At 48.0% G+C, this 26,204-nt stretch overlaps 1 protein-coding gene across 3 annotated transcripts in view; it reads right to left on the bottom strand.

Annotated features, from left to right (window-relative positions):
- The window catches only part of VPS8 (VPS8 subunit of CORVET complex), a 2,529,257-nt gene that overhangs the window by 461,814 nt on the left and 2,041,239 nt on the right, over positions 1-26,204 (bottom strand). For all 3 annotated transcript variants that reach the window (XM_069615741.1, XM_069615740.1, XM_069615739.1), the window contains exon 38: positions 5,398-5,501. In XM_069615741.1, coding sequence (XP_069471842.1) covers positions 5,398-5,501 — 104 coding nt within the window. The remainder of the gene's footprint in view (positions 1-5,397; positions 5,502-26,204) is intronic.

Genomic DNA, 26,204 nt, shown 5'->3' with positions numbered 1-26,204 from the left:
CACCGGGGTGGGGGTCTTTTGCGTTTTCTCAACCAAGTGAGCTACCCGCCTGATGTTATCAGCCATTTGCCGTCCCCGTACGAAGCCCGTCTGATCTTGATGGATCAATGTAGGGAGATGCATCTCCAGACGCCTCGCCAAAATTTTGGTGAAGATTTTTGCATCCGTGTTTATAAGGGCAATGGGTCTATAGGCTGTCCAGTCAAATGGTCGAATATATTTGATCGAATGACAAATTGGTTGAATCAATTTGGTCGGAAAAAAAAAGGTCACATTTTTTTTTAAGGTATAGATTTTTTTTTTTGCTCTAGTATAGGTAAAAAAAGGTGTTTTAACACCAAAAACAGGGGTTGGGGGGGAAGAGGACCCCCCCCCCCAAAAAAAAAAAAAAAGAAATTCGACCATTTTTTTGACCAAATTGATTCGACCATATTGTAATTCGATCAAATGCATTCGACCAAATGTCTGGTAACGGGTCTATAGGAGGTGCAATCTTCCGGGTCCTTACCTGCCTTATGTATAAGTGTGATTTTGGCCTCCTCCATTGAAGGAGTAATGCAGCCCGTGGTACTGATTGAGTTAAAGAGTTGAGCAAGGTGTGGAACCAAAATGGCGGAAAAGGTTTTGTAAAAAGAGACCGGATAGCCGTCCAGGGCCTTATTGCTGGGTAGTGACATAATGACGGGCCGCACCTCATCCTCCGTAATGGCCCGTCCCAGAACCTCCCGATATCCCTAGAGAGACGCGGCAGGGTCAAAGCACCCAAAATGTTCTTCTGGAGCTGGGTGACCGGGGTCTGAGACGTGTACAGGGCCTCGTAAAATCTGGCTAGTTGTTCCCTAATCTCCTCAGTATGGGTTAGTCTCTTTCCCCCTTTCATCCCTCAGGGCCGAGATCGTATTTTGTTCCCTGCTACCTCTCAGTAGGCGCGCTAGGAGCGACTCCGCCTTATTTGCCTTTGCGTAAAATTTCTACCTGACCTTTAACATGGCCCCCTCTGCCCTTTTGGTCCTCAAGATCCCCAGTTGCCCCTCTGCCAACCTGCGCTCCCTGTAGACTTTCCTTGTGGGGGCCTCCTTTAGTCTCACCCTTGCAGCCTCCACCTTCCCTTCCAACTGAGTTTCCAGGAGCCTCAGTTGTTTATTCCTCTCTGCTTTCAGGGCGATGAGTTCCCCTCTAAGAGTAGCCTTGAACGCGTCACACCTTGTGCTGATACTTGTATCCGTCCCATTATTTCTTTAAAAAAAAGCTTTGACGTTGTTGCTCATCTCCTCCCATATCACTAGATCCATCAGGAGTTCCCCTGGAAAATGCCAACTCCAAACCCCCACCTTCGCCTACCCAACTGCATTTTCATTTGCACAACCTTATGATCGTCAATTCCCACAGGGCCAGTCTCCACTTGCACTACCCCTCCCACCAGGCTTGCCGAGACCCAGATGTAATCTATTCTGGACTGGGTTCTATGCACATCGGAGAGAAACATGTACCCCTCTTCCTCCCCCCTTACCGTCCTCCACACATCCCTCAAGCCTGTACCCTTAAACCGCTCCCTCAGCTGTGGGGAGGCCACCGCTCTGCTCCCCCCCCCCCGCCAGCGTGCTGTGTACGATCCAACCGCTTGTCCCAGGCCAGGATTAGGTCGCCCATCAGAATGATTTGCCCCCTCGCAAACCCCTCCAGCGCGCCCAGAGTCTCCCTCGTGAACCTGTCTTGTCCCACATTTGGGCTGTAAAACGAGGCTATGGTGTAAGTGGCCCCCACGTGCTCCCCCCCTTACCATGATGAACCTCCCATTTTTGTCCCTCAGAATTTCTTGCACACTAAAGTCCAAACCTCTCCCGAAAGCCAGCACCACTGCCCCTTTCTTGGTGGGACCTGACGCAAAAAAAAAAAATCTGTGGGAAACCTTTCAGGCGTAGGGGGCCCTGGTCTTTGTGCAGCAAATGGGTCTCCTGCAGGGCCAAAACATCTGGCGCGTGTGTTCGGGTGAATTGTTCTAGTTTGGCCCGCTTGAGGGGGGAATTTAACCCCCTCACGTTATGAGTCAGCCACTTGAAACCGAGCTGACGTTATGTCTCTCGCCCTCAAGCTGCCCTTCCGTACCCCAGCCCAACTCTCTCCTATTCCCTGCGACAACAAAGGATTCTCCCTGAACGCTATGGCCCCCTCCCTGTCCCTGTCCCTTTCCCCACCCCTCCCCTACCCCCCTCCTGGCCAGAACCCCCAACTTTGGGCTATGCTGCACCCCCCTAATCCCGTCCTCCGACCCCCACCCTCCGGACAGTCCTGTCCTTACTTGTTCCAACATGTTTCTACTCCTCCCCCCAGGCTCCTCACGCAGCACATGAGTCCACCACCCCCACGTGCCACCCAGCCGCCAGACAGTTAGGTTACCCGTCCCCCGCCACATTGCGACCTCCCTCCCCCTCCGAGCCTTCAGCGCCCCCGCAGGGCCTCGCAGCACCCCCTTCCTTTTGCCCCGCTCCAACACAGTCGCCCATTCCCAGGGTCTACTCCTCTCCCTTTGACTGCCACGAGATACAAGGTCCCCTACACGCCCCCCCCTAATTCTCCAACTCAAAGCCTATAATGCTGCCCGCCTCTTGGAGCGTAGTCGCATGCCCCTGGACCCCCCTCCCATTCTAACATTAAGCCAAAAGGGAAAGTCCACTTGTATTTTATCTCCCTTCTTGGACAGCTCTTTCAGTACTGGGCCCATACCCCTTTTCGCCAGTGTGCTCGCGGCCAGGTCTTGGAACAACAGACTTTCCTGCCCTTTATAGGGGACAGGCTCGCTTTGTCTAGTCGCTGGCAGCACTGCTTCCTTTTGACCGTATCTGGCAAAGGCGACCACGACTTCCCGAGGTCTGGCGTTGGGACCACCCGGACCCCGGCCAACCCTGTGAGCCCTGTCCAGTATTATCGAGCTTAGGTCCCCTCCACCCAACAATTCCGCAAATATGCGTTCACACTCCTCCTTCAGGTGATGATCCGTCACTGCCTCTGGAAGCGCCTTAATCCGGATGTTGATCCTACGGGATCTGTTTTCCAAGTCCTCGAGCATCGCCTCCATGTTCCTCGTTGCCGTGTCCAGTCGATCTATGGCCTCGCTATTGGCCATAGTTTCCCTCTCGCCCTCCTGGAGTCACCTTTCCAACAGATCAGTCCTTTCCCCAAGTTGAGCTACTTCTTGTCAGATTCCCCCCAGTGCTACATTAAGGTCAGTTCTCATAAGTTGAAACTGGTCTTGAAATGGTTGAGCCAGAGACTCCCTCAGGGCCAGCATTTTCCCCCTGAAGTCTTGCCTCGTCATTCGCACCGCCTCCTCATCCGCATCTCAGCCTCTTCGCTCCTTTGAGTGGCCACTTCCAGTTTTATTAATGTCCTTGTTCGCCATTGCTGGCCAGAGAGTAGAAAGTGTTCCCTGGTACGCTCTTGTGGGGTGGATGGCCCTTCAGATTTCCCCCTAGACCTGGAAGGCATCTATAACGGGCCCCCGGGTGCAGCCCCTACCATATTCGGGTCGGTGCCCCGAGTCTCCTATCGCCACACGAGAAAGCCCAAAACCCCTCAACGCCGAACCCGGTTGGGCCCCCTGGCTCTGAAACTCCCTTCGCTTTTGGGAGGTTTGGGGGAGGGGGGTGTTCCTTCTTCTTCAGGTCCGTGGGCCAGGCTCCTAATGCTTTATCGCCTGCTCTGCCTCCCCTACCAAGGGGGATGCCCCGTGGGCTATGCTGGCCACTGCAAATCCTAGAGTCCTCTCAGGTTCCGACCCTTCTGATACAGACAATCCTTTAAATGGGCTGCCTCCCGTGGGTGATTACCAAGTGGAGGTGCGCACTGAACGACCAGGGCCCTAAGGGTGACTGTGCCTCAAGTTTCTGTAGCCGGCTCCAGTCCTTTGTTGCTCCCTTCCCCAAGTTAGGGCACTTCAGGCCAGCTCAGCGCCTCAGACCTCCCTGCTGATGTATCCCCTTAGGCAGTGCCTCTGCCTCTGCTGCAAGGGAGAGTACCCAGAGGAACGGTGCCTCTCCCCAGTCACCAACACCAAGTCCAGTTCACCATATCAGGTGTTGCACTCCTGGAAATTTGCCCCAGGGGAGCTCTGCGTCTCGGTGGCCTACCTTCCCTGCTTCTGCGGGCGACGCTCAGCTCTCTTCCCGCTCCCTAGGTCAGGCCAGACGCTCCCCCTGCCCTTACTGCTACCCGCATTTGACAGTTCCTGCGGGAGTGAACTCCGTTGTCGGGCAAAGGACTAGAGCCTGCCCCGCCCGCTCTCTGTGTGGTCAAGGCTTATGGGCCACTCGCCAGTGCGCCCGAAGTCCTGCGCCTCCAGCCTCCTCTGCGGGGCAGGACTGCTCCAGCGTCCGCAGCCCCCTCACCTGTCAGGCTGGGGCCGTGCTCCTCGTGGGTGGGGGCCAGACCCCCAGTTATCGCCCGCTTGGGCTTCTGCACAACTCCTTCTGCGCTCCCGGGGGGACCCAGGTTCTTCTCGTGTCGCGGCGACCCGCTCCTCTTCCCTGTTGGCTAGGCCCCAGGGGGTCCCCGGGTCTCCCCGCGGGGATGCGACCCGTGCCTCCTTGATGACAGCCGCACGCCACCTTGCAGGGGGGACAACACCGCACGGCACCCTTGCCAGTGCGCTTCTCCGCTATTGTGCTGGCCAAGGCAGCAGCCCCATATCCCGATTGCAGCGGGGATGGTGGAAACCGCCAGCAAACCAGGCCCTGGCTACGGAGCAGCCGTCAGCACGTCTACTCATTGCTGGTGGCTATCTTGGAATCAGCATAGGCCATTTTTGATTTGACAGACTCCACTAGGACTGCGTCATTTATTATTTGATGGTCGAGACTACTCCCATTTAGTTATAGGGCAGACTAGGAGTTTCTCCAACCCCAACCATTCAATATAGGTTTTACAAAGTGTACCCACTTTGTCAGTGTCATACTTGCGATACCATGCCTCCCCTACACAGCACAGAGCAGAGCTCTGCCTCCTGGTGATGAAATGTTTTCCGAAGGCAGCTGTCATTGAAGATAAAATATCACCAATTAGGAATCTGTGGGAGTTGGCAATCTATTAGAAAATGGGATTTGTACAACTAAAATTCTTCAAATCATTTGACCAGCACCGTAAACCAGATACCAGTAAAGAAAGCATTTCGGACCAAACTCACTATACAAAAAAAGTCCAATCCCTTCAAGCAGAGAAAAGTGATGAGTGTAATTGTCCGACTATATAGGGAGGGGGACTGTCCATGAGGCCACTTTCACTATGTTTTCATATGGTGCAAAACTGCTTTCATACCCACAATGTTTGAAGACGTGTATGTGAGATGCGGTCCTGAGATGCACAGACAATAATTATTCATATTGATGCATATCCAACACTTGCCTCTCGTTGTTGCTGGTTTAAGTTGTGTGATGTTCTTTGACAAAGTGCAATTATTTCTGACAGGCTGTCTTCAACATCCTTAATTGGGGACATCGTTTTTGGTGCTGCGTAGGGGACAAAAAGAAATTGAGATGGTCAAAGACAAGTAATATTTTGATTTAGAAAACACACATTTTCTCGCAATAGCTTTCTCAGAGGAAGAAGAAAGAAAAAGAAAATATCAAATCTTTTGAGAAAGAAATGCATGGTTATTTAGAATTCCAAACCAAATGGCAGGGGGTGATATTCTCTTTAAAAGAAATGGCTCAGCATGAGGAGTCTACATAATCACATCCAGAGGCAGTTCTAGATACCTCATGCATAATACTTGACAATAAACAAGTACTGAGGCAGAAGGTGCTATACAACAAGTAAACAGGGTTAGGTAGTTTTGGTATTATATGGCAAGCCAGGAGGAAAGCATTATGCTGTCCTTTCTTTATTTGAATTTCAATTAGCGCATGTTTAAGGAACAAAAGAAGACTAAAGTTCCAAATAACCTGAATTAAAACAACAAATCACTTAACTTCAGTAATTTACTTTCTAATAGGTTCATCAATTCCTCCCACAGATTCCTCATCTTTGAAAGCTCATCCTGATTCAGCCAGCCACTGACATGTTTTTGACACCTTGGCACGGACCTGTGCGGGAAGTGAGGACCTTGGTATGTATATGCTGTGTCAATGGCGCAATCTTTATCAGTTCAGCCTACATACGCAGATCACTACGAGGAATATCACTGTAGCCACGAGCCCTCCAAAAAAGGGAAGAGAGAACTGCAGGAGTTCCAATCACAGCCATCCGATTAGAGGGGTGGAATGGAGGATGAGTAATCTGTGGGAGGAAGGGACATGTCCATCAGAAAGAAGATTACCGAAGGTAAGTAATTAGTTCTTCATATGTCCACATTCCTCCCACTCTCTCCTCCTCTATGAAAGAATCCCAACGATGTTCCCTTCATTAATAGGAGGTGGGGAGAAGGATTACAACAGGAGGTTTTGCAACACTACCCTTTATTTTATTTTTTATTTAATATTTATATTGCGCCGGTAGCTCGCGAGCCTCGGGGCGCAGAAACAAGGACACGAGAACGGACGGAACAGATAGTGATTAGACAGAGCAGACGGGACAGTCACATAGAATTAAGCTAACTGAGGCATATGCCGTGATGGCCGTTTATTTGAAGATATGGGTTTTTACCTGTTTGCGAAAACGCGAGTAGTTGGTTTCCAGTCTAAGGTGGTCTGGTAGGTTGTTCCAAAGGTTGGCTGCAAGGGTTGGAAAGGCTCTACCTAAGCCACTTTTGAGTTTGTGAGGTGACGTAGCAATTTTAACAAGTTGGGATGATCTCAGTGTTCTATTAGGAACGTATGCTTTGATCCTAGTTTTTAAGTAGGTTGGTGCCTTTCCGTAGGTGCATCTGTGAAGGATGGTTAAGGTTTTGAAATGCACCCTATCTTCGATTTTCAGCCAATGAAGCTCTCTTCTGGAGTTGCTGATATGTTCTGTTTTAGTTTTGAGCTTGACAATTCTTACCGCGTTGTTCTGTACAATTTGGTAGCTTTGTAGGCATTGCTTGGAGGCACCCAGGACTAGAGCGTTGCCATAGTCAAGGCGCGATAAGATGGTGGCTCTTGCTATGGTCGCACAATTTTCCTCGGATATGAAAGGTCTGATGGCTTTTATTAGAGGGAGGTGGTAGGCACAGTTTTTTTTGATGAACTGTACTTGGGCGTCCGCACCCAACGATGCTTCTAGCAGCATACCTAGGGTTTTAACCTTGCTTAGGACCGGAATGGGGGTATCTTTAATGTGGAAGGATGTGTAGGATACGGGTAGCTTAGCACGAGCAGAGGATGAGCCGAAAATCATGAGTTCCGTTTTTTTTCCGTTTAGGCACATCCAATTGGTGTCCATCCATTGTTCCACGTGGTTGTATATCGTGGTAAGTTGCTCGCTATCTTTCTGATAATTGCCACTTAGTTCGAATACAAGCTGTGTGTCGTCAGCATAGTTAGTGAAATAGGTGTTTATGTGGTCTAGAACAAGGCATAGGTATTTTAAGTAAAGATTGAACAGTAGGGGTGACATACTGGCCCCTTGGGGAACTCCACAGAGGATTTATTTTTCAAGGGAGAACTTGTCCCCCCAGTGCACTCTGGATATTCTGTTTTTTAGAAAGGACATTATCCATCTGATGGCTTCAACAGAGCAGTTGGTGGTCTTTTTTAGCGCGTTCTGGAGTAGGTTATGGTCGAGGAGATCAAATGCAGCGCTGAGGTCGAGTAGAACGAGGAGGCCTGTCTTACCCTTGTCAATAATACCGAGCATTTTGGTCTGCAGACCTTAGCCCCCTCACCAGACACCTTAAGGTGATAGTGCTTGGTGAAGGTGTGAGGCCCAAGTGGCTGTTAATTGAAATCTAATTGGGGAACAATTTTGAAAGGCAGATCTAGCCTCCTGCCCCAAGAGGAACAGGCTTCTAAGGCCATCAAGAACCTCTTAGTTGGCCAGCTCAGAGCAAGTTTTAATGCTTGGAAGTATCTGTCTCAAGATAGTCTGTTTTGAAATGGGCATAGTCTTTCTGGGTCTAGAGAACCAAATGAAAAGAATCGTTCTGTTTGTATTTGATAGCCGTAGAAAAATAAAATTCAGGGGCTTTTTTTTAATCCAATCAATTCAATTATCACATCTATTTTGGAGGGACATGAAGGAAGAAAGAAAAGCAGCAAATGTGGTGAGGATTTGGAGGATGAGTACATGTGGCATTTCTTCCTTTACAAGTGCGAGTGTTGACAGTGTTTTTGATCAACTTCTTAGATCGATCAGGGGACTCGTTTCTTGGTGGCTACTGAGCTTCTGCCATCTGAGGATTTGTTTTTTGAGGAGGCGATGGCCAGGAATTTGAAAGGTGAGGGCCCTAGCGCAAGTTTAAACATCACTCTTTAAGGGCTTCGGGGTCATTGACAGGCAACATTCCACCAAGTCCTCAACATCTCAATGCCATAAACATATGCTTTGAAGGTCAGCTATCAACATTTTTAAGTGGCAGTCTGCACAGCACATAAAAACTGAGGAATTAGGGGTGGACATTTTAGATGAATTATCAAGATGTTTTCTGTCAGAAAACAAGGTGATATTCTTTGAAGTGCGCTTTGTGCAGAAAAAAGGAACGGAGGTCATGAGGCACAGTGCAAGCTATGTATTGTATTGACGCCAATATCACGTCTGGTGTCAAAGAGTGGCTGTCTTTGAGGAAAGGAGCCTGAGCGTGCAAGAGTGGATTGGTTCGAATAAGGCTCCCATTTAGAACATTAAGACCAAATATAAGTCCCAAACCGGCACCACGAATGGGTAACAGAAAAGGAATTTACCAGCCCTTTCAAAAATTGGATCACCAGAGGCACTGTAAAGTGAGAGCGTTTGTCTGGTGTTCGTTTAAAAATGGAGAGTGCTGTTAGATACCCTTTGGCCATGGCTACATGAAGCTCTTGCTGTTGCAACAGAGAAAAGAGTACTGCAGCAATGTTGCATGAGAGCGGATCCAAATCTTTAACTCTGCACCAGCTGCATAATTTCTTCCATCGGCAGCGGTAAAGAACCTTTGCTGCTATTCTTCAAGCTGAGAGCAACACCCCCATGATGTTCTCTGGGAGTTTCCAATCTCTGTACCTCATCCTCTAAATAGCCATGTGTGGAGATTGAAAGTGCCGGAATTCAGGTGAAGGATCAGACCCCCTTCTTTCGAGAGAAGGTCTGCTCTCTTTGGAAGACATCATGGGGAGCAGATGGCCAAGTCCAGATGGTTCAGGTACCACCTCCTCCTGGCCCAGTCTGGAGCTATCAGCATCATGGGTGTGCCAAAACCGCTCAACCGCCAGATGACATGTGGTATGACGGGAATCAGTGGGAACCTTCCACTTACAGTCCACTATGAATGCGTCCCCAGCACTACTCTTGGGCAGGGAAATTACCTGTAACATGAAGCTTTTCCTTGTTTGAGCTCGATGTGAACATATCTACTTGAGGGGTTCTCCAGAGGATGAAGATCTTTGCAAGGAATTCCTGACAACTCCCATTAGTGGGAGACAAAGCTCTGCCAATACAGGGGGTTTGCCTTCCCGGCTTGGAGAATCGCAGACAAGGAAATGTGTCTTTGTAACGCCCAAAACCAGAGCTGCATTGACTCTCTGCACAGTGCAAGTGACCATACGCCACCTCTATTGTTGAGGTACTGCATGGCCACTGTGTTGTTCATCATGAGCCGGACTGTTTTCCCATGTATCCAGGGCAAAAAGGCCATCAGCGCTAGTTTGATCACCCTCCTCTTCAAAAGTTTTTTTTTTTAAAGATATTTTATTGGTTTCAACTTAATTATCATATATTACACCAAACCACACTGCACAAATGCAGTTTCCCAACATTCCCCCCCTTCCCAACTCCTCCTCTCTCCCCCCTAGAGCCTCACAGTTCTGCAGCCTTCCCTTCCTGTCCCATGGGCGTCCCACTTTATTCACTGTCTGAGGAGCTATCCTCTTCAGGTTCCTCCTGAACAGACCCCAACAACGAGGCGACCAAATGCAACCAGGCTGTTAGTGTTCTTTCCGCACCAATGTTTCTGCATCTGCCCATTTCAGGAGATCCCGCCACCAAGCCTCTGCTTTAGGTCTATTGGTTGCCTTCCAGCTCATCGCTATCCTGCGTTTAGCTAGAATATACACCAGGTCTTTAAGTTTGCTCACATGTTTGAGTTTGCGCGGTCTAGGGAATCCACCCACCATGCACACCCACAGAGTCCACATCCAAGTTTATTCCTTTATCTGCTAAGAGGTGTTCCACCTCCTTCCAATATCTTGCTATTTCAGGGCATGCCCAAAACATATGTACCATCCCTTCATTAACCTCCCCACATTTCGGACATGTCTGTGTTCTGGCGTTATTGAACTTAGCAATCTTCTTCGGGGTCATATATGCCCTATGGGTGACATATAACTGTATTAGTTGCAGTCTCACATTTCTTGACACTTTCTTATGGTATCCTTGCATTCTGACCCATAGACCATCTCCTATTGATCCCCCGCCTTCCTCTTCCTAGTCCTGCCTCATCTGGATCACCTCCTTCCCAACTTTAGACATCATTAGTTCGTAGATTCGGGAGACCTCATGGCATCCATCAGACATAGCCTGAAATGTTTCAATAGTGGCGTCAGGTGGCCGGGTCAGCTCTGCCTCTGACCACATCCCCTTTACCAATTTTACCAGCCTAGCGTATGTAATATATTGTCCACTATGTAGACCTGTGTCCACTCTCAGTGTATCGAATTCTATTTTCTCCCCTTCTTGCCAAACATCTGTAATGGTTGTTACTCCTACCGGTTCCTAGTGCTCTCTGATGATCCTCCTACGTTTCTCATCCACCGCCCTTCAATGCACTAGCGGTATCTGTGGGGAGCACGGAAGCGGGCTCCCCATTACTTGGCAGGCTCTTCGCCACATCTTCCTCCCCAGGTCTAGTAGTGTGGACCCTTTCCCTTTTAGAGTTTCAGTCAACCACATCCATTCATTCAAAAAGTAAGGTGTACATTCCGCCCTCAGCAATTTGGACTATGGTGTAAGGTCCTCAGATAGCTATCTCGCCACATACTGAAGTTGTCCAGCCAGGTAGTACACCTCAAAATTAGGTAGTCTAATCCCTTCTTGCTCGTATGGGTTTTGCAATTTCCACAATGCTATTCTATTTCTAGAATTATGCCAAATGAACCCCTTGCATATGCACTGTACCTTGGTGAAAAACCGTTTAGGTATCATGTACGGGACATTCGCAAAATAGTGTAGTAGCCTGGGCAGTACAATCATCTTCAATAGTGCCGCTCTATCCATCATAGTCAAAAGTAACCGTGCAAAAATACCATGATGCATTACATTCTTTCCACCGCCTTCTCCGTATTATGTTTATGTTCATCTTTGACTTTGGGATATATATCTACTCCAGGTACCTAAAAGTATCAATAGTCAATTTTATCTGTAACACTGGCAGCACATGTCTCGGCTTTCCAGCATATCTACCCAGGGGAAACATGCTAGATTTTTTAGGGTTGATCGTTATGCCAGAGAGTATCGCGCATCGTTCCATTACTTCTAAAATGTATTGTAGGTTTTCTTTAGGGTATTTCAAATATAGCAGCAGATCATCTGCGTACAATGATATCAGATGCTGTCCTCCTTTCGTGCCAATTCCCACCTCACCATATCGTTGCCTTAGATATATTGCCAGAGGTGCCAGTGCCAAGATAAAGAGCATCGGGGACCAAGGGCATCCGTGTCTGGTGCCTCTGCTCAGAGTCCATCGTTCCGATGTGATCGATCCTGTTCAGACTCGAGCCACCGGCTCACTGTATAGCAAATGGGACCACCTCAATTACACTGGTCCCATCCCATATTCCTTCAGGACAGCCATTTGACCGAGTCCAAGGCTTTCACCGCTTCCAGCAAAACTATTGCCATCTCTTGGGGGCTCCCCTCTGTCCGGTCTATGACATGATGCAGCCTCCTGAGATTTTCGGAGATACACCTACGTGGGACATACCCCGTCTGATCAGGGTGTATACGTTGATTTATTACCAGCCTTAATGTGTTAACAATCACTGCAGTGAGTATCTTGCTATCCTGGCTGAGCATTGAGAGCCGTCTATAAGATCTGCAGTCCGTGCTCGGCTTATCTGGCTTGAGGAGCGGAATAATAACCGCTTCCCTGAGGGTGTCTGGCAACTACACTACTGACCCCATTTTGCATTATACCTGTACCATTGTACCTGCTGTACACCCATTTTATGCACTGTAATTTTTGTTTATACTATGTACCTACCATTTATGTTGTAACTAAGCTTTAAATTTTCTTGTATCTGTTGCGCTCAGCTACCTGAGGGTTTGGTGTGCATTATCAAATAAATAAACAAACAAACAAACGAACCTCAGCCTCCCCCAGGGAACTTGTTCCCTCTTGCATCTTAGCTTCTATCTCCTTTTCCGTGTCTTGCAATTCCTGCACTATGACACCTTATAATCCTTTTGATTTGGATATTGCTTCCCCCCTTACCAACACCTTGAATGCTTCCCACAGCATGTCAGCTGAACTCACGCTCCCCGTGTTGTGCTCAAAGTATTCCTTTATTACCCTCCTCAGGTCCTCCCTAAATACTGTGTTTCTCAATGCCTCTGCTCTAAGCTTCCATGTCGGGATTCTCGACCTGGGAGGTGAGATCTACCATGCTACAACCAGTGGCGCGTGGTCTGAGAGGACCGCAGCCTTATACTCTGCACTCTTCGTACCTCCCATTAATGCGCTGACAGCAAATATATAGTCCAACCGGGTGTGTAGGTTATGTGGGGCTGAATAGTGCAAGTACTCTCTGTGTTATGATATGATATGGCATTTGTAACGCGCCTATACACAAGTGTTTCAAGGCGCGACGAGGCAGGGACGGGGGAGCAGGGGGAGACAGGCAACGATCCTACTAGTCCAGGTGTCATTCAGATCGCGCAAGTGCATGGGTAGAGGGGAAGGGAGAAGTGCAAGGGGGAAAGGGACAGGGGAAGTGCAGTACATGGTTAGTAAATACAAGATAAATAATAAGGGCCAGCTGGTGGCAAGTGCAAGAAAAATGCAGACAAGTGCTGGGGAGGGGGGGGCTGTAGGGATGCAGAGACAGTCCCGTAGTGCAGGGGTTGCCAGGAGGGCAGTGCAGGGGAGAGAGGCTGGGCCACAGACCGAGCTTAGTGAGTGGCCCAGTTGCAGATTCAGTGCAGATTCAGAGATTTAGCAGGGGAGAGGGGGAGAGAAAGCAGAAGCAAAGAGGAAGGATTTTAGGTGCTTCCGGAACCGGAGATGGTTCTCCTCAAGTTTCAGGGAGGCAGGAAGGCTGTTCCAGAGGGAGGCCACTGCTGCGGAGAGAGATCTCCCCCCAACTCGTTGCTTGGAGAAGTGGCTGACCCTGAGGGAGTTGGAGGCGGATGACCGAAGAGCTTGAGAAGGAATACATTTGGGAACAGAGTTGAAGGTATTTTGGCCCCAGGCCCCAGAAGGCCTTGTGGACAATGCAGAGGGATTTGAATTTAATCCTCGCAGCCGCTGGGAGTCAGTGTAGTGATTTCAGTCCTGGAGAGATACGGTCCCTGGGCTTGAGGCCAAGGACAAGTCTCGCAGTCCTGTGCTGGATGAGTTGCAGAGGGCGGAGAGTAGAGGCAGGCAGATTTAGATAGAGGCTGTTACAGTAGTCAAGCTTAGCGAGAACAAGGGCTCTGGAGACATTGAGCTTCTGGGGGAAGGAGAGGAAAGGAAGGATACCTTTGAGGAGGTGCAGCTGGTAGTGTGACTTCTTAGAAACGTCAGAAATGTGAGGAGAGAAGGAGAGTGTGGAGTCGAAGATGACCCCGAGGTTTTTTGCCTTGCAGGTAGGAGCAGGAAGAGGGCCAAGAGAGGCCGGCCAGAGACGCATCCTCCACAAATCCACCAATTGCAAATCATTAAAAAGGGCTCCCAGGGCCTTCGCCACTGGGGGGGGGGGGGGCTTGACAACTTTCTCGTCTGATCTATCAAGCTTGGGGTCTAGTGTGCAATTAAGATCCCCTCCAAGTATAACTGCTCCCTCCATATATGGGCTGATCGTTACATACAAGTTCCTGAAATATATTGTGGTATCATTATTCGGGGCATATATGTTGATAATGTTCACTTCTATGTTTTTCACTAACCCCTTTAGTAATACCATTATGCCATCTATCTCTGCATTGTGTTGTAGTAGTTTAAACGGGACATGTAGTGCTATCCACGTAATGACCCCTCTAGCATACATAGAATATGTTGTACCCATTGTAGTCCATTTCCATTTCCTCTTCACCACTTCCAGTTTATCCATGGTCAGATGGGTTTCTTGTAACAATACAATATCTATTTTCTGTCTCTTCAGGTACATCATGACCTTATTTAGTTTGATGTAACTGTTTAACACTCTCACATTCCAGGTCACTATCTTCAGGTCTCTGTTAGGCAGAAACCTGTGCAGTTCCCCTAGGGACCACTGCAAAAGGCTTAAGACTACAGGTGTTGGCAGTAAATCCAATTGGTAGCAGTTTGTACCACCCAGATTTACCTGGTAGCAGTGGCTGGGCAGACAGACTTCTCTCAAGAAGAGTTACACAGTATATAGAGTATACAGAATAGGTACAGAGATACAGTAGCACAAGCAAACACTGACCAGAGCTTGGGTATAAACGTATATAATTATTTATTTAAAAACACACTTGTAAAATACACTAACACTAATATGGCAAGCAAGTTCAAACACTGTCACTATCAATAAATATATACATCCCTGATTACTTATTGAACAAGTCTTAGTTAAAACACCACTTATTTGCAGACAGAGGTGAGCGCTTAACCTAAGATGGCACTCCAATAGGTTAGTTAAACAGGTAGGGGAAAGGCAGAATTAGGACAGCAAAATACCAGCACTTTTTTTTTAAAGAACCACAGCAAGTCAGAAAAAGGCAGAGTCTACTGTTAGAGCATGAAAGTTCATAGGCCAGGCCCACTCTTGGAGAGAGCAAGGCGGAATGTGTCCAAGATCACACAGTTGAATAATACTTTAAAAAGTCTTTGCAGATAGTTCAAAAAGGGTTGGATCACGTCAGGAAAAGTTAGTTAGCAGATCCCAAGTCACCCCAGGATAGAGAGTCAAGGATTTACGGGACACCTTGAACAGTCTGTTGCAAGGGAGACCAGGCGGGACAAAGTACCTGAAATGGTGAGAACGCTCCAGCAGGGGCAGTTGTTCCTGGCAGCGGGTGCAAGTCGGTGCTTCGTCCAGGGGAAGAGAAGATGTCGACGTGGAGGAAAGCTGGAGGTCGTTGCACTGCCAGGGAAGAAACCAGCCCGGAGTTTCCCGGTTAAAAGGTATTACCCTTTTATTCGCGGTAGTGGTGAAGCGTGGCTATCCGGCCGCCAAGGTGCTTGGCACGGGCGATTCGACCACGAGACGATCCAGGAAGGCGAAAAGAGGGTGAACTGGTTATCCCCACCAGTTCAGAGGAAGAAGACTCTCCGGGATGAAGATCTTCTCTGTCGTTGGAAAGTGGTGAGACGGTTCAGCAGGGCTCCACCGGTGGTGTCGTCATTGCAGGTCGGCTCAGCTTCTCCCTCTTCGGATTCTTTGGTCCTGTGGCAACTTCTGAAGTTCCAGTCCCCAAAGCCCTGCTTTTATGCAGAAAACCCCCATTCATCAGTCCTAGCTGTCACTCAAACATGCTAAGTGATGAGCCGGGCGGCTCACCACTGGGCCAATCACACAAGAGTGCGACTTGAGTTGCCAAGGCAACTCAGTCCAGGGTGCCTAAACCCCCCTCCCACACACCTGTAGACCCAGACAGAGTGGCACCACTTTTGGAGGCTTCTGTGCAGAAGCCTGCCAAAAAGTGGAACAAAGGGCTCGACTTCGGTTGGAGTTACAGAGGTGAACACAAACGCCATTTTAAAACTGAGTCCTGGCAAAAAGACCCAACCGGGGAATATATATTAAATAAATAACCCAGCGGTATCTTTAACATTGCACCAAAAAAGTGGTGCGTTTAAAATGAATGGGAAAATCCCATAGGAAATATTCCGGTGGAATATTTCGCGTGGTAACCACTGCCACCACCCAGAAACTCAACCAGGGGGGACTGCTCAGTGCCCTCTCGAAAAACAGACCCAGGGGCAATCTAATTACCCCTACCAGTACTTCCACAATATGATGGTTTGTACTGGTTCTGTTCACAATTTAAGACTAGTAAAGTCAATGGTGACTTTACATGCCCTGGGAGACAAAATTCAGTCCCAGGGTATGGAGTTTATGTTTGGGGGTCACTATGACACCCCTTTGTTACCGCACTGAGGGTGCTGTGTAACACACTTACCAAAACCACATGAAACCCTATGGAGTAAAAGACCCCATAGCCCATAAAACACATTACAAAGTCAAAGGATATCTCAAATCATGTCTAAGAGTGGGAGAAAAAGAGTCTCACTCTTAGCAGGAGAAAAAAAATAAACCCCAAAAATCCAGCAAAGCTGCTGGGGGACTCACTAGGTTTGGGAAATTAGCCTTAACAGAGAATTCTCATTCCCTACTCCACCCGATTCCACTCCCGCCCTCCTCTTTTTAGGTACTGGCTTATGATTGCAGGCTCTACCCCTCCCAACACTCCAAACTCCCCCCCCCTTGACACGCCCTACTGCCCCGCCCCACTTCCCTCCCCTCCCCCCAAACTGTTGCCCAACTCCATCCCTGGATCTCAGATCATCCCACATCTAGTCCTGTCCTCGGACCTAGCCGATACCCAGAAATCTGTGGGGGGTATACCGACCTAGCAGTATCTCAACTACCTACTGTGGTTGCTAGCGCATTACTCCGTTAACTTCCTATTAAACTTCTAGGCATCATTAGGCTTCCCTTATTTGCAATTCACTCTTAAGCTCCCCACGTAGCACACTATAATCTAGTCTGTAGTCCATGTTACCGGAACAATCACCCTCCCCACTACTCAGGTCATACTTCTTCTCTGCGGCATCTTCATTCACTTCTCCATCCCGTTTCCAGTCTGATCCGGTGCTCCAGCTAGGCAATTCCACTTGTCTAGCCATGTCGTTGCTTCCTCCGGGGTAACGAAGAAATGGGCTCTACTATTATGCATCACCTTCAGCTTTGCTGGGTAGAGCAGCATGTACTTGTATCCGGCTTCACACAGCCTCCACTTAATAGACACATAGTTCAATCGCTGTCGTTGCACCAAGAAAGTGTAGTCTGGGTATGCCGTGATCGTCGCTGATCCTCTGCTTATGGTCCCACCTTCTGCGGAAATGCTCCAGGATCTTCTCTCTGTCTTTGTAGTTAAATATTTTTGCGATTAGCGGTCTGGGAGGGGCCCCAGGGCACGGCCGCCTAGTCTGAGCTCTGCGTGCTCGCTCAACTGTAAATCCTTGGGTGAGTGCACCTCCGCTTATCTCCTGGAGCAGCATATTCTCCACGTAGTCAGTCGGGTCTGAGCCCTCTTCTCCTTCCGGAGTCCCACAATGCAAATATCATTTCTTCGTGCACCCCCTTCTGCTTCTTCGGCCCTATTTTCCAGGTTGCGCACTTGTTGTTGCAGGATAGCAACCCCATCTGCGTTCGCATTGCAGACTTTCATATTTTTTTCACATCCGCTTCCAGCCCACTCGTGCGCTCCTGCAGCTTCTTGACATCTTGCCGCAGGAGATCAACATCTATGCTGAGTCAATTTTCGCTTCGAGTGAAGTCCTCAGTTCTGCCATGGACGTTTCAATTTTGCCTTCCCACAACGTCTTTAGTTCAGCTATGGCGTCTAGGATCTGCTGATCATTTCGCGTGTGGGTCATCTCCCTTTGTAGTTCTGGTTTCTTGGGCCGCACCACTTCTCCTCCTGGGGACGTTTTGGTAAAATCCTCCATCGTTGCCCGTTTCCCTTTTGGTCTGACTCCTTTGGTCGACATATCTGCTACCTGCGGTGTCAAGATCTAATGTCCAGCGTCAGGCCTCCGGGAGTCTGGACCGTGCATTGAGAATTAGGCGCGGCTCGTCCAGTACCCAGCCTCCTCCTCCACATTGGCAACTGTCTTCACAGGTCTCTATTCTCCCGCACTGTTATTGTCGAACAACACCAGTGGTCCATTCTCCTCAGTCTTCCATGCGCTCTCCCTCTCTGCCCCCTTTCTCTGCGCTTCTTTATAGGGCCTGGCCTGGTGGTCTCTCTGCTTGGAGTACCACTCCATCACATGCACTTGGTGCCGGCCGCCCCGATCTCACATGTGCCTTTAGAAGAGACACCTTCTATCACTAGGCCGCTATTCTCTCTCTGTGGGGGGTCTGCTACTGGCAGCCCCAACTGCTGTTGTATCTGAGAGGGGGGGGCTTCACTCCTGATCGCTTGCCCCCAGATCAGGCCCCTTGTTCCACACTTCGGGGCCTCTGTATCATGCAGTTACACTTGGTTCACCCCTCAAGTTCCATGTATCAGGTCTCTCAGGAGCTGGTCTCTGGTCTCCTTCCCATATGCATTATTTGGCATCTTGTGCCTATCAGACTCCCTTTGATACGTGGCAATATGTTCCAATCACTCACCCGCGGGTCAGGCGTCCCGTTCTATCTCTGGGGCCTTGGTGTCTCTCAGCCTCTTGTGAGGTACCTCCTCGGCCCTGTGTATCAGGCACATTACACGCTGTGCACTCCATCTTCCAGGCCGTCTGCACAGCATGGCTTCTGTGTGCCCTCCAGGTCCCTGTAATATATTGCAATGTGGGGATTGCAACACTATCGCAGTTCCTCCCAAGTCCTTTGTTCTGGCGTTAGATGTGCGCCATCTTGTATTTCGCCACTCGTCCTCATGCCTTGCATTGCAGCGTACCGGGTGTCTACCGGCATCGACTGCCTTCCTCGTACACTTTTCCCATTTACTGGATCACTGCACCTGTTACTATGTATCCACCTCCAATGCCTAAGCTGTGTCTGCGAGCTGCGACAATGTCGCAGGTCTCTGCGCTCGCTGCTCTGCGCGTCCACCTGTGCTTGCCCGTCCAATTACTCCATCAGCGTTTTCGCCCGCAGGGGCACCTCAGCAGCTTTATGCTTTGTTCGGGCTGGCTGCCAGCGCCATCTTCCCATTCACCATCATGCTCGTCTCCCATCCTCATGCCCATAACGTCTTACGGGAATCCTCTTTTTCAGCGCTCTTTGCTCTGAATGTGCACAGCATATTCATAAATCCATAACTTTGTTTACTGTTGCCGGGGCCATATATTTCCATCCCATTATGGCACGGATCAATGTTGGATCATGGGAGTCTGCGAAGTCTGTTGCCTAGCTCATGGCCTCGTAGCCACGCCCCCTCCTCTTCAAAAGATTTATGTGTAGTTTTGCGACTGAAGGCCAATTTCCACAAAGAACTTATCCCCTTTGTACGGAAATTTCAAATATTCAATATCCTCGCTTGCAAATAGGAACAAATTTTGGATTTTTTTTACCTGAGACAATATCGCTGATCTACTAAGTGATTTGTTTTTATTATGTCCAGACAACCTTAGCCATGCTTTTGGAATTGTGTAATCAGACACATCCAGATCTTTCTTTTCAGCTGGCATTTCGGACAATCTTTCTGTTGTTTGAAGGCTCTAAGTTTATGCATTTTCCCTGGCCGTTCCAGGTATCATTCACACTTAGGATGGTCTTTTTCAATGCTTCCTCTCGGGTGTATAAAGTTTGACTAGGAGGGTCTATTCCCGAGAGAGACACAGATTCCTCAATCGGTCTCAGGAAAATCGGTGCCAATTTCCCAGGGATGTTTGGGACTTCCTTTGCAGTTTCAGGGTCTGCTGCGGTTCTTTGAGCCCTTGATGCAATATTTTTCAAGAATATTGGGGATATTTTAAAGCTGGCTTGACCCATTTTGAGGGTTTGCTTGCTCGTGGCCTTAGAGGGTGATTTCACCGGGTCGGTTTGCAGACCAATACTTTTGCTGTGTACCTTGTTTTTCTTTGAGCCAGTACTTTGTCTCAGTTGGGCCTTCTTTTTCCCCAGTTTTTTAAAAACAGGTTCAGTCGGCCTGGTTTGATTTTTGCCCATGCTCTGCGCCGGTTCGGGAGGTGAAATAGCGGGAGGGGGAGCTTCCGAGGACTTGTGATCCACAGGTAATGAGAGATTTCTCAGAAATAAGTTTGCTCCTGTATTTTTTACACCAAGATTTTTCAGATTTCTTGTCTTTTTCTGTGTTCTTCTATGCCGTGGCAGCGGTGTTCTGGACCGAACTCTACTCCCTTTCTTCCGTTTTAACCTCCTTCTTCCTTTTGGCAGGATGCTGAGGTCCATGTGTCTTCAGAGGGATTAGGTCCTTGGGTGACCTTTACCTTATTCGAAGGAGAACTGTCCATGGTCACCATGTCTTCATTGACGACTACATTTGCCAATCTCTGGAATTCTTCTAGGGTTGATTCCGATAATGGGGTGTCATCGAATGTTGGGTTGCCTTCTAGGACCTCTTCAATAGAGGGATAACCAAGATTTGAGGGATTTGATAGTTTCACTGACAGATCTTTTAGGAGCTCATGCATGATGTAATTCTTCTTTTTTCCCATTTTGAGTAAGTGGATTCACTTTTGGCCATCTCATTTGACAATTCCAGAAGAACACGGGCTTGGGTTTGAACTTCCATTTTTAATAGTTCAAATACCGAGACCAGGAAGTTTAGCACGAAACTTAAAGCTAACAATGTGTTTTCACTGGCTTGTGTAGGAGCATCTTGAGTGATTTCAGAGGATCTGTCTGAGAGGTCTTGCATTGTAGGCAGGCTCACCTCACTTTGAATATTTAGTGTTTGGCGCAATGTTTTTTCTGTGATCCCTTTGCAGGAGCGGGACCATGGGCCTCATTACACGGAAGGCGGTAAGGGTTAACGGTCACCAGTAATGCTACCGGTGACCGTTAACCCTTACCGCCTTATTTCGAGGTCTGTTTGCGGGTTGGTAGTTTAACACCTGCTTTTTAGCAGGCGTTAAAAACCAACCCGCAAAGGGACCAGAGTGCTAATTACGGTTCCGCAATGTGCGGCACCGTAATTAGCGCCTTCCCCATTCCCATTGAGCCCTATGGGGCAAAAATGGGAATGGGGAAGGGCAATGGAGGAAGGCGGAATTACCGCCTTCCCAACCTTGGAATAGGGCGGTAATTCCCCTTTCCTCCAAGGCGGTACCGGTACCGCACTACGTGTAATGAGGCCCCATGTCTTCGCCCTCTTGGGCACATTCAGGGGATTGTCATACACTGTCTGCCATGTCTTCTATATCATTTACACTTTTATTTCTTATTCTGGCAAAATGATCATTAATTCTGCTCTAGATTTTCTTTGTCGTGACAGTGTATTGTAGACCCCGCTTCCAACCTTTCTGTAGAAGGGAAATAGGGACACTTTCCCCAGCTGTTTGTTGACCATGCGTGTGAACAAGTGCATGTATAGTTATGGGAGCAAGCTGTTTTGGATTTGGGACAAGGGTATTTGTGGTAGCTGTCCCGTGTTCCTCCCCTTCACCCCGAGCCTGCTCCAAATATGAACCTTCCTTGTCAGGCATATTTTCCAAAATGGGGGTGGTGCGAAGTCATTTGCACGAGGTGTATTTTTTCAGTTTTTTTTTTTTTTGTCGAAAAACAAAAAGAACACGTTTGGAAAAAGTACAATAGGCCACTAGACTCTGGTTTGTTTTGATTTTTACCACTATCAGAGTACTGGTGACCAATCAAAGTGTGCAAGAATAGGAGGGGGGGTGTTTCCGTTTGGACAATATCAAGCGCCTCTAGAAGGGACCCCGATTTCCAATGGATCTCCCCAAACCCCCACTACAGATGACTTGCTTAGCTTTGAGTTGGACGTGAGATTCTGCAGGGACAGAAGCTGAAGATATGGCACAGAGTAAAGTTTAAAATTGCCGCCGTAGATTTCCTTCAGGACGGAATCCTTTCCTGAATGCAGGACGATTTCGTTGCCTCCCCTGCTCACCTCCCCTAAGCGAAAATTCTTAGGTCTTGTTTCGCACTGTTGGGGTGCCTCGAGCCGCCAGAGCCAAACAGCAGCAAAACAGCATTGTGGAAAAACAAAGCACCGGCCTTGACTCCTACGGGCTTCACGTCGCAAGGGCTTGGAGCTCTGGGTTTTACTTCCTGGACCCAGGGGGCGTGGCTTGCTCCCCAGAGTGTCTTAAAGAGAAAGGATCCTTTTCCTTTTCTGATGATGGTATTACAGTATGGACTTCACAGAGTCGAGTCTGCAGCAGTATGCAGGTCACGTAGAGAAAGTGGTGTGGCTCGCAGCTACAATGGTCTTTCAGTTCAATTCAGACCAGAGCCACAGCAGCAAAACAGCATTGTGGAAAAACGAAGCACTGTCCTTGACTCCGCCGGGCATACTTAAAATATAGCAAAAATGGTAAAAATGTAACTGCTGCCACCAACTTGTCTTTAGGCACACTTATAAAGTAATCAAAAATTCCAAGTTAAAAGGCTAGGGTGATACAAAAAGTAACCCCATTGCACTGCATTGAAAGATGTTGTGTGCAATGTTAAAAAGTTACCAAAGAAGGTTAAAAGTAAAAGACAAAAGAGAAACCGTTTCCCAGTAATGACACTGTTAGGGAGAATTCTCTCTTAAGGCTAATTTCCAAAACCTAGTGAGTCCCCCCAGCAGATTGGCTGGATTTTTGAGCTTTATTTTTTTCTCCTGCTAAGAGTGAGACTCTTTTTTCTCCCACTCTTAGGCATGATTTGAGAATGTCCTTTGACTGTAAATGTGTTTTATGGGCTATGGGGCCTTTTACTCCATAGGGCTTCATGTGTTTTTGGTATATGTGTTACACAGCACCCTCAGTGCAGTAACACAGGGGTGTCATAGTGACCCCCAAACATAGACTCCATACCCTGGGACTGACTACTGGTTCCCAGGGCATGTAAAGTCACCATTGGCTTTACTAGTCTCAAATTGTGAACAGAACCAGTACAAACCATCATATTGTGGAAGTACTGGTAGGGGTAATTTGATTGTCCATGGGTCTGTTTTCCAAGGGGGCACTGTCCAGTCCCCCTTGTTGAGTTTCTGGCTGGTGGCAGTGGATACCACGCGAAATATTCCACCGGAATATTTCTTATGGGATTTTCCCATTGATTTTAAGCGCACCACTTTTTGGTGCAATGTTAAAGATACCGCTGGGTTATTTATTGAATATTTATTCCCCGGTTGGGTCTTTTTGCCAGGACTCGGTTTTCAAATGGCGTTGTGTTCGTCTCTGAAACTCTAACCCAAGTCGAGCCCTTTGTTCCACTTTTTAGCGGGCTTCTGCACAAAAGGCCTCCAAATGGTGCCACTCTGTCTGGGGTATACAGGATGTGTGGGAGGGGGATTAGCCACCCTGGACTGAGTTGCCTTGGCAACTCAAGTTGCACTCTTTTGTGATTGGCCCAGTGGTGAGCCGCCCAGCTCACCACTTAGCATGTGTGAGTGACAGCTAGGCTCTTGAATGGGGGTAAGTCGCCACAGGACCTAAAGAATCCAAAGAGGGGAGAAGCTGAGCCATCTACAACGACGACACCACCGGTGGAGCCCTACTGTACGAACTCACCACTTCCCCGACGACAGAGGAGAGTCTTCTTCCCTTTGAGCTGGTGGGAGCAACCAGTTCGCCTTTTTCGCCTTCCTGGACGTCTCGTGGTCGAATCGCCCGTGCCAAGCACCCTGGCGGCCGGATAGCACCGCTTCACCACTACAGCGAATAAAAGGGTTGTACCTTTTAATCGGGAACTCCACGGCTGGTTTCTTCCCTGGCAGTGAAGCGACCTCCAGCTTTCTTCCTCGTCGAGATCATCTCTTCCTTTGGTCGAAGCCATGACTTGCACCCGCTGTCAGGAACAGATGCCACCGCTGGGGCTTTCTCACCATTTCAGCTACTGCGTCCCGCCTGGTCTCCCTTGCAACAGATTGCCAAGGTGTCCCGTAAATCCTTGACTTTCTAACTGGGTTGACCTTAGACCTGCTAACTTTGCCTTTCTGAACTGATCCAACCTCTTTTTGACTTTGAGTGCATTTCCACTGTGTGATCTTGGGCACATTCCGCCTTGCTCTCTCCAAGAGTGGGCCTGGCTTATGAACTTTTGGCTCTACAGAAGATCCTGCCTTTCTTGACTTGCTGTGGTTTCTTAAAAGTGTTTGTACTGTGTTATTTCTATACTCTGCCTTTTCTCTCCCTTTTTAAACAAATTATTAAGAATGCCATCTACGGTTACGCGCTCACCTCTGTTTCGCTAAATAAGTAGTGTCTTAACCTAAACTTGTCAAATAATTAACAAGGGAGGTGTATAAACTTATAGTGACTGTGTATGAACTTGCTTGATATATTACTGCCAGTGTATTTTCATAAGTGTGTTTTTAAATAAATATATATATTTTTTTTAATATATTTGTATTTAATCAATTTTGATTTTTACAAAGACTTTTTCTGGTTGTAGAATAAAGAGAAGAGTCGTTTTCTGTACTTAAGTAGATTTCTCAAGCGGGTGCTTTAACGAAGAAAGGACTCTTTTACGTCACTTGCATAGTCTTCTCCATAGCGATGATTATAATTTTGGCTGCCGCTATTAGCCAACGTGTTTGGACTCCTGTGATGAGGCGGTTCCACCAGAAGGCCTCTCTTTCGAGGTCAATTGCCGGACAGACTATTAAAAGGTGTTTGATAGATTCAGTGGCTTGGAGGTCTCCACATAGTCTACAGATTTTTTCTTTAGAAGCGGATCGAATTGCTAAGACTTCCTGCGTCGGTAAGCGGTTTAGACGGGCTTTCAGCAAAGTTCTCATGAGGGATTTACTTGGATATTTGGTGCAGTACTCCATCGGCTGTTTCAATTTGTTGAAGACTGGCGGCAGATGGGTTAGTAATTTGTTCGAGACTGCACTGTCGTTGGTTTTTATCCAATCAAGCCACTCCATTTTGGTTTTTATTCTCATAGGATTCTGGAATAGTTCTTCTTCTGAGCAAGCTATTTCTTGCAATATGCGCCTTTGGTTGTCTGCCCAGTTGTTTAGGAAACTGTTGCTCCCTTTAGATATTTCCTCAGAAATCATCCTGTATATTTCCAGGCTATCTTGGCTCCGAATTTTCCTGTAAAGTTGGATCGTACTCTGAGTGACAACTGCCTCCATAGAGAGCAGCCCAAGTTCACGCCTTATGGGTGCTACAGCTGTTGATTTCGGTAAGCCTAGTGTAGTTCTCCAGGTGAAGCCTTCTAATTTGGACCATAGGGTCAGTGGGATAGCGGGGTTAGCGTCCATGCCATATGTCAATGCTGGAATTACTTTTGACTTATAGAATTGGATTGCCGGGAGGAGGCTGTATTTACCGTATTTTCTGTCGACGGCGCGGAGTTGGGCCGTTAGGTTTTTTGTTTTTAACCACAAAGTTTTCTGCATACTTAAAGATCTTTTCGAACTGTCGATGTCAATAATTATATACTTTTATACCAAAGCTCTGGTCAGCATTTGCTTGTTCTACTGTATTTTTAGCCCTATTGTGTATACTCTATATACTGCCTAACTCTTCTTGAGAGAAGTCTGACTGCTCAGCCACAGCTACCAGGTAAATTTGGGTGGTGCAGACTGCTACCAATTGGGTTTACTGCTTACTCCTGTAGTCTTAAACTTTTTGCAGTGGTCCCTAAGGGAACTGCACAGGTTTCCGCCTAACAGACAGTATGAAGGACTAGTCGGTTTCCCCATGAAACAAGCATTGGCAATGTCAATAGTTTGGGCGTTTACTGATGTCCTTTGCATATTGCATTTATAGGTACCACGGTGCAAGGAGGAGGGTGTACAGTTTTAAAGGAGGATACGATAAGGGGCGCGGGTGTGCAAGAGAATAAGAAGGACGGAGAATAGAGCAATAGCCCAATATGAAATATATGTAGCTGAGAAATGCCAGGTGCCTGACCTACTTCTTACAAAGCTGCTGAGTGTAGCATATTGTTAGGGAACTTCTCAAGACCTGTACATATGACATATTCACATACAAGTATCACCCTCAACCGTAACCGGTACTCATTTAACCACCTCGGAAAACTGAAAGGCTCACTTGTCCTTGCAAGGATCTGAACCTGAAATCTGCTGATCCCACACACATCGACGCAGCAAGCACT

Source organism: Ambystoma mexicanum, chromosome 9 (genome assembly GCF_040938575.1).
Source record: "Ambystoma mexicanum isolate Mex_15411 chromosome 9, UKY_AmexF1_1, whole genome shotgun sequence".
Taxonomy (NCBI): Eukaryota; Metazoa; Chordata; class Amphibia; order Caudata; family Ambystomatidae; genus Ambystoma; species Ambystoma mexicanum.
The sequence above is the reverse complement of the archived record's forward strand: the minus strand, read 5'-3'. Positions and strand labels throughout refer to the sequence as shown.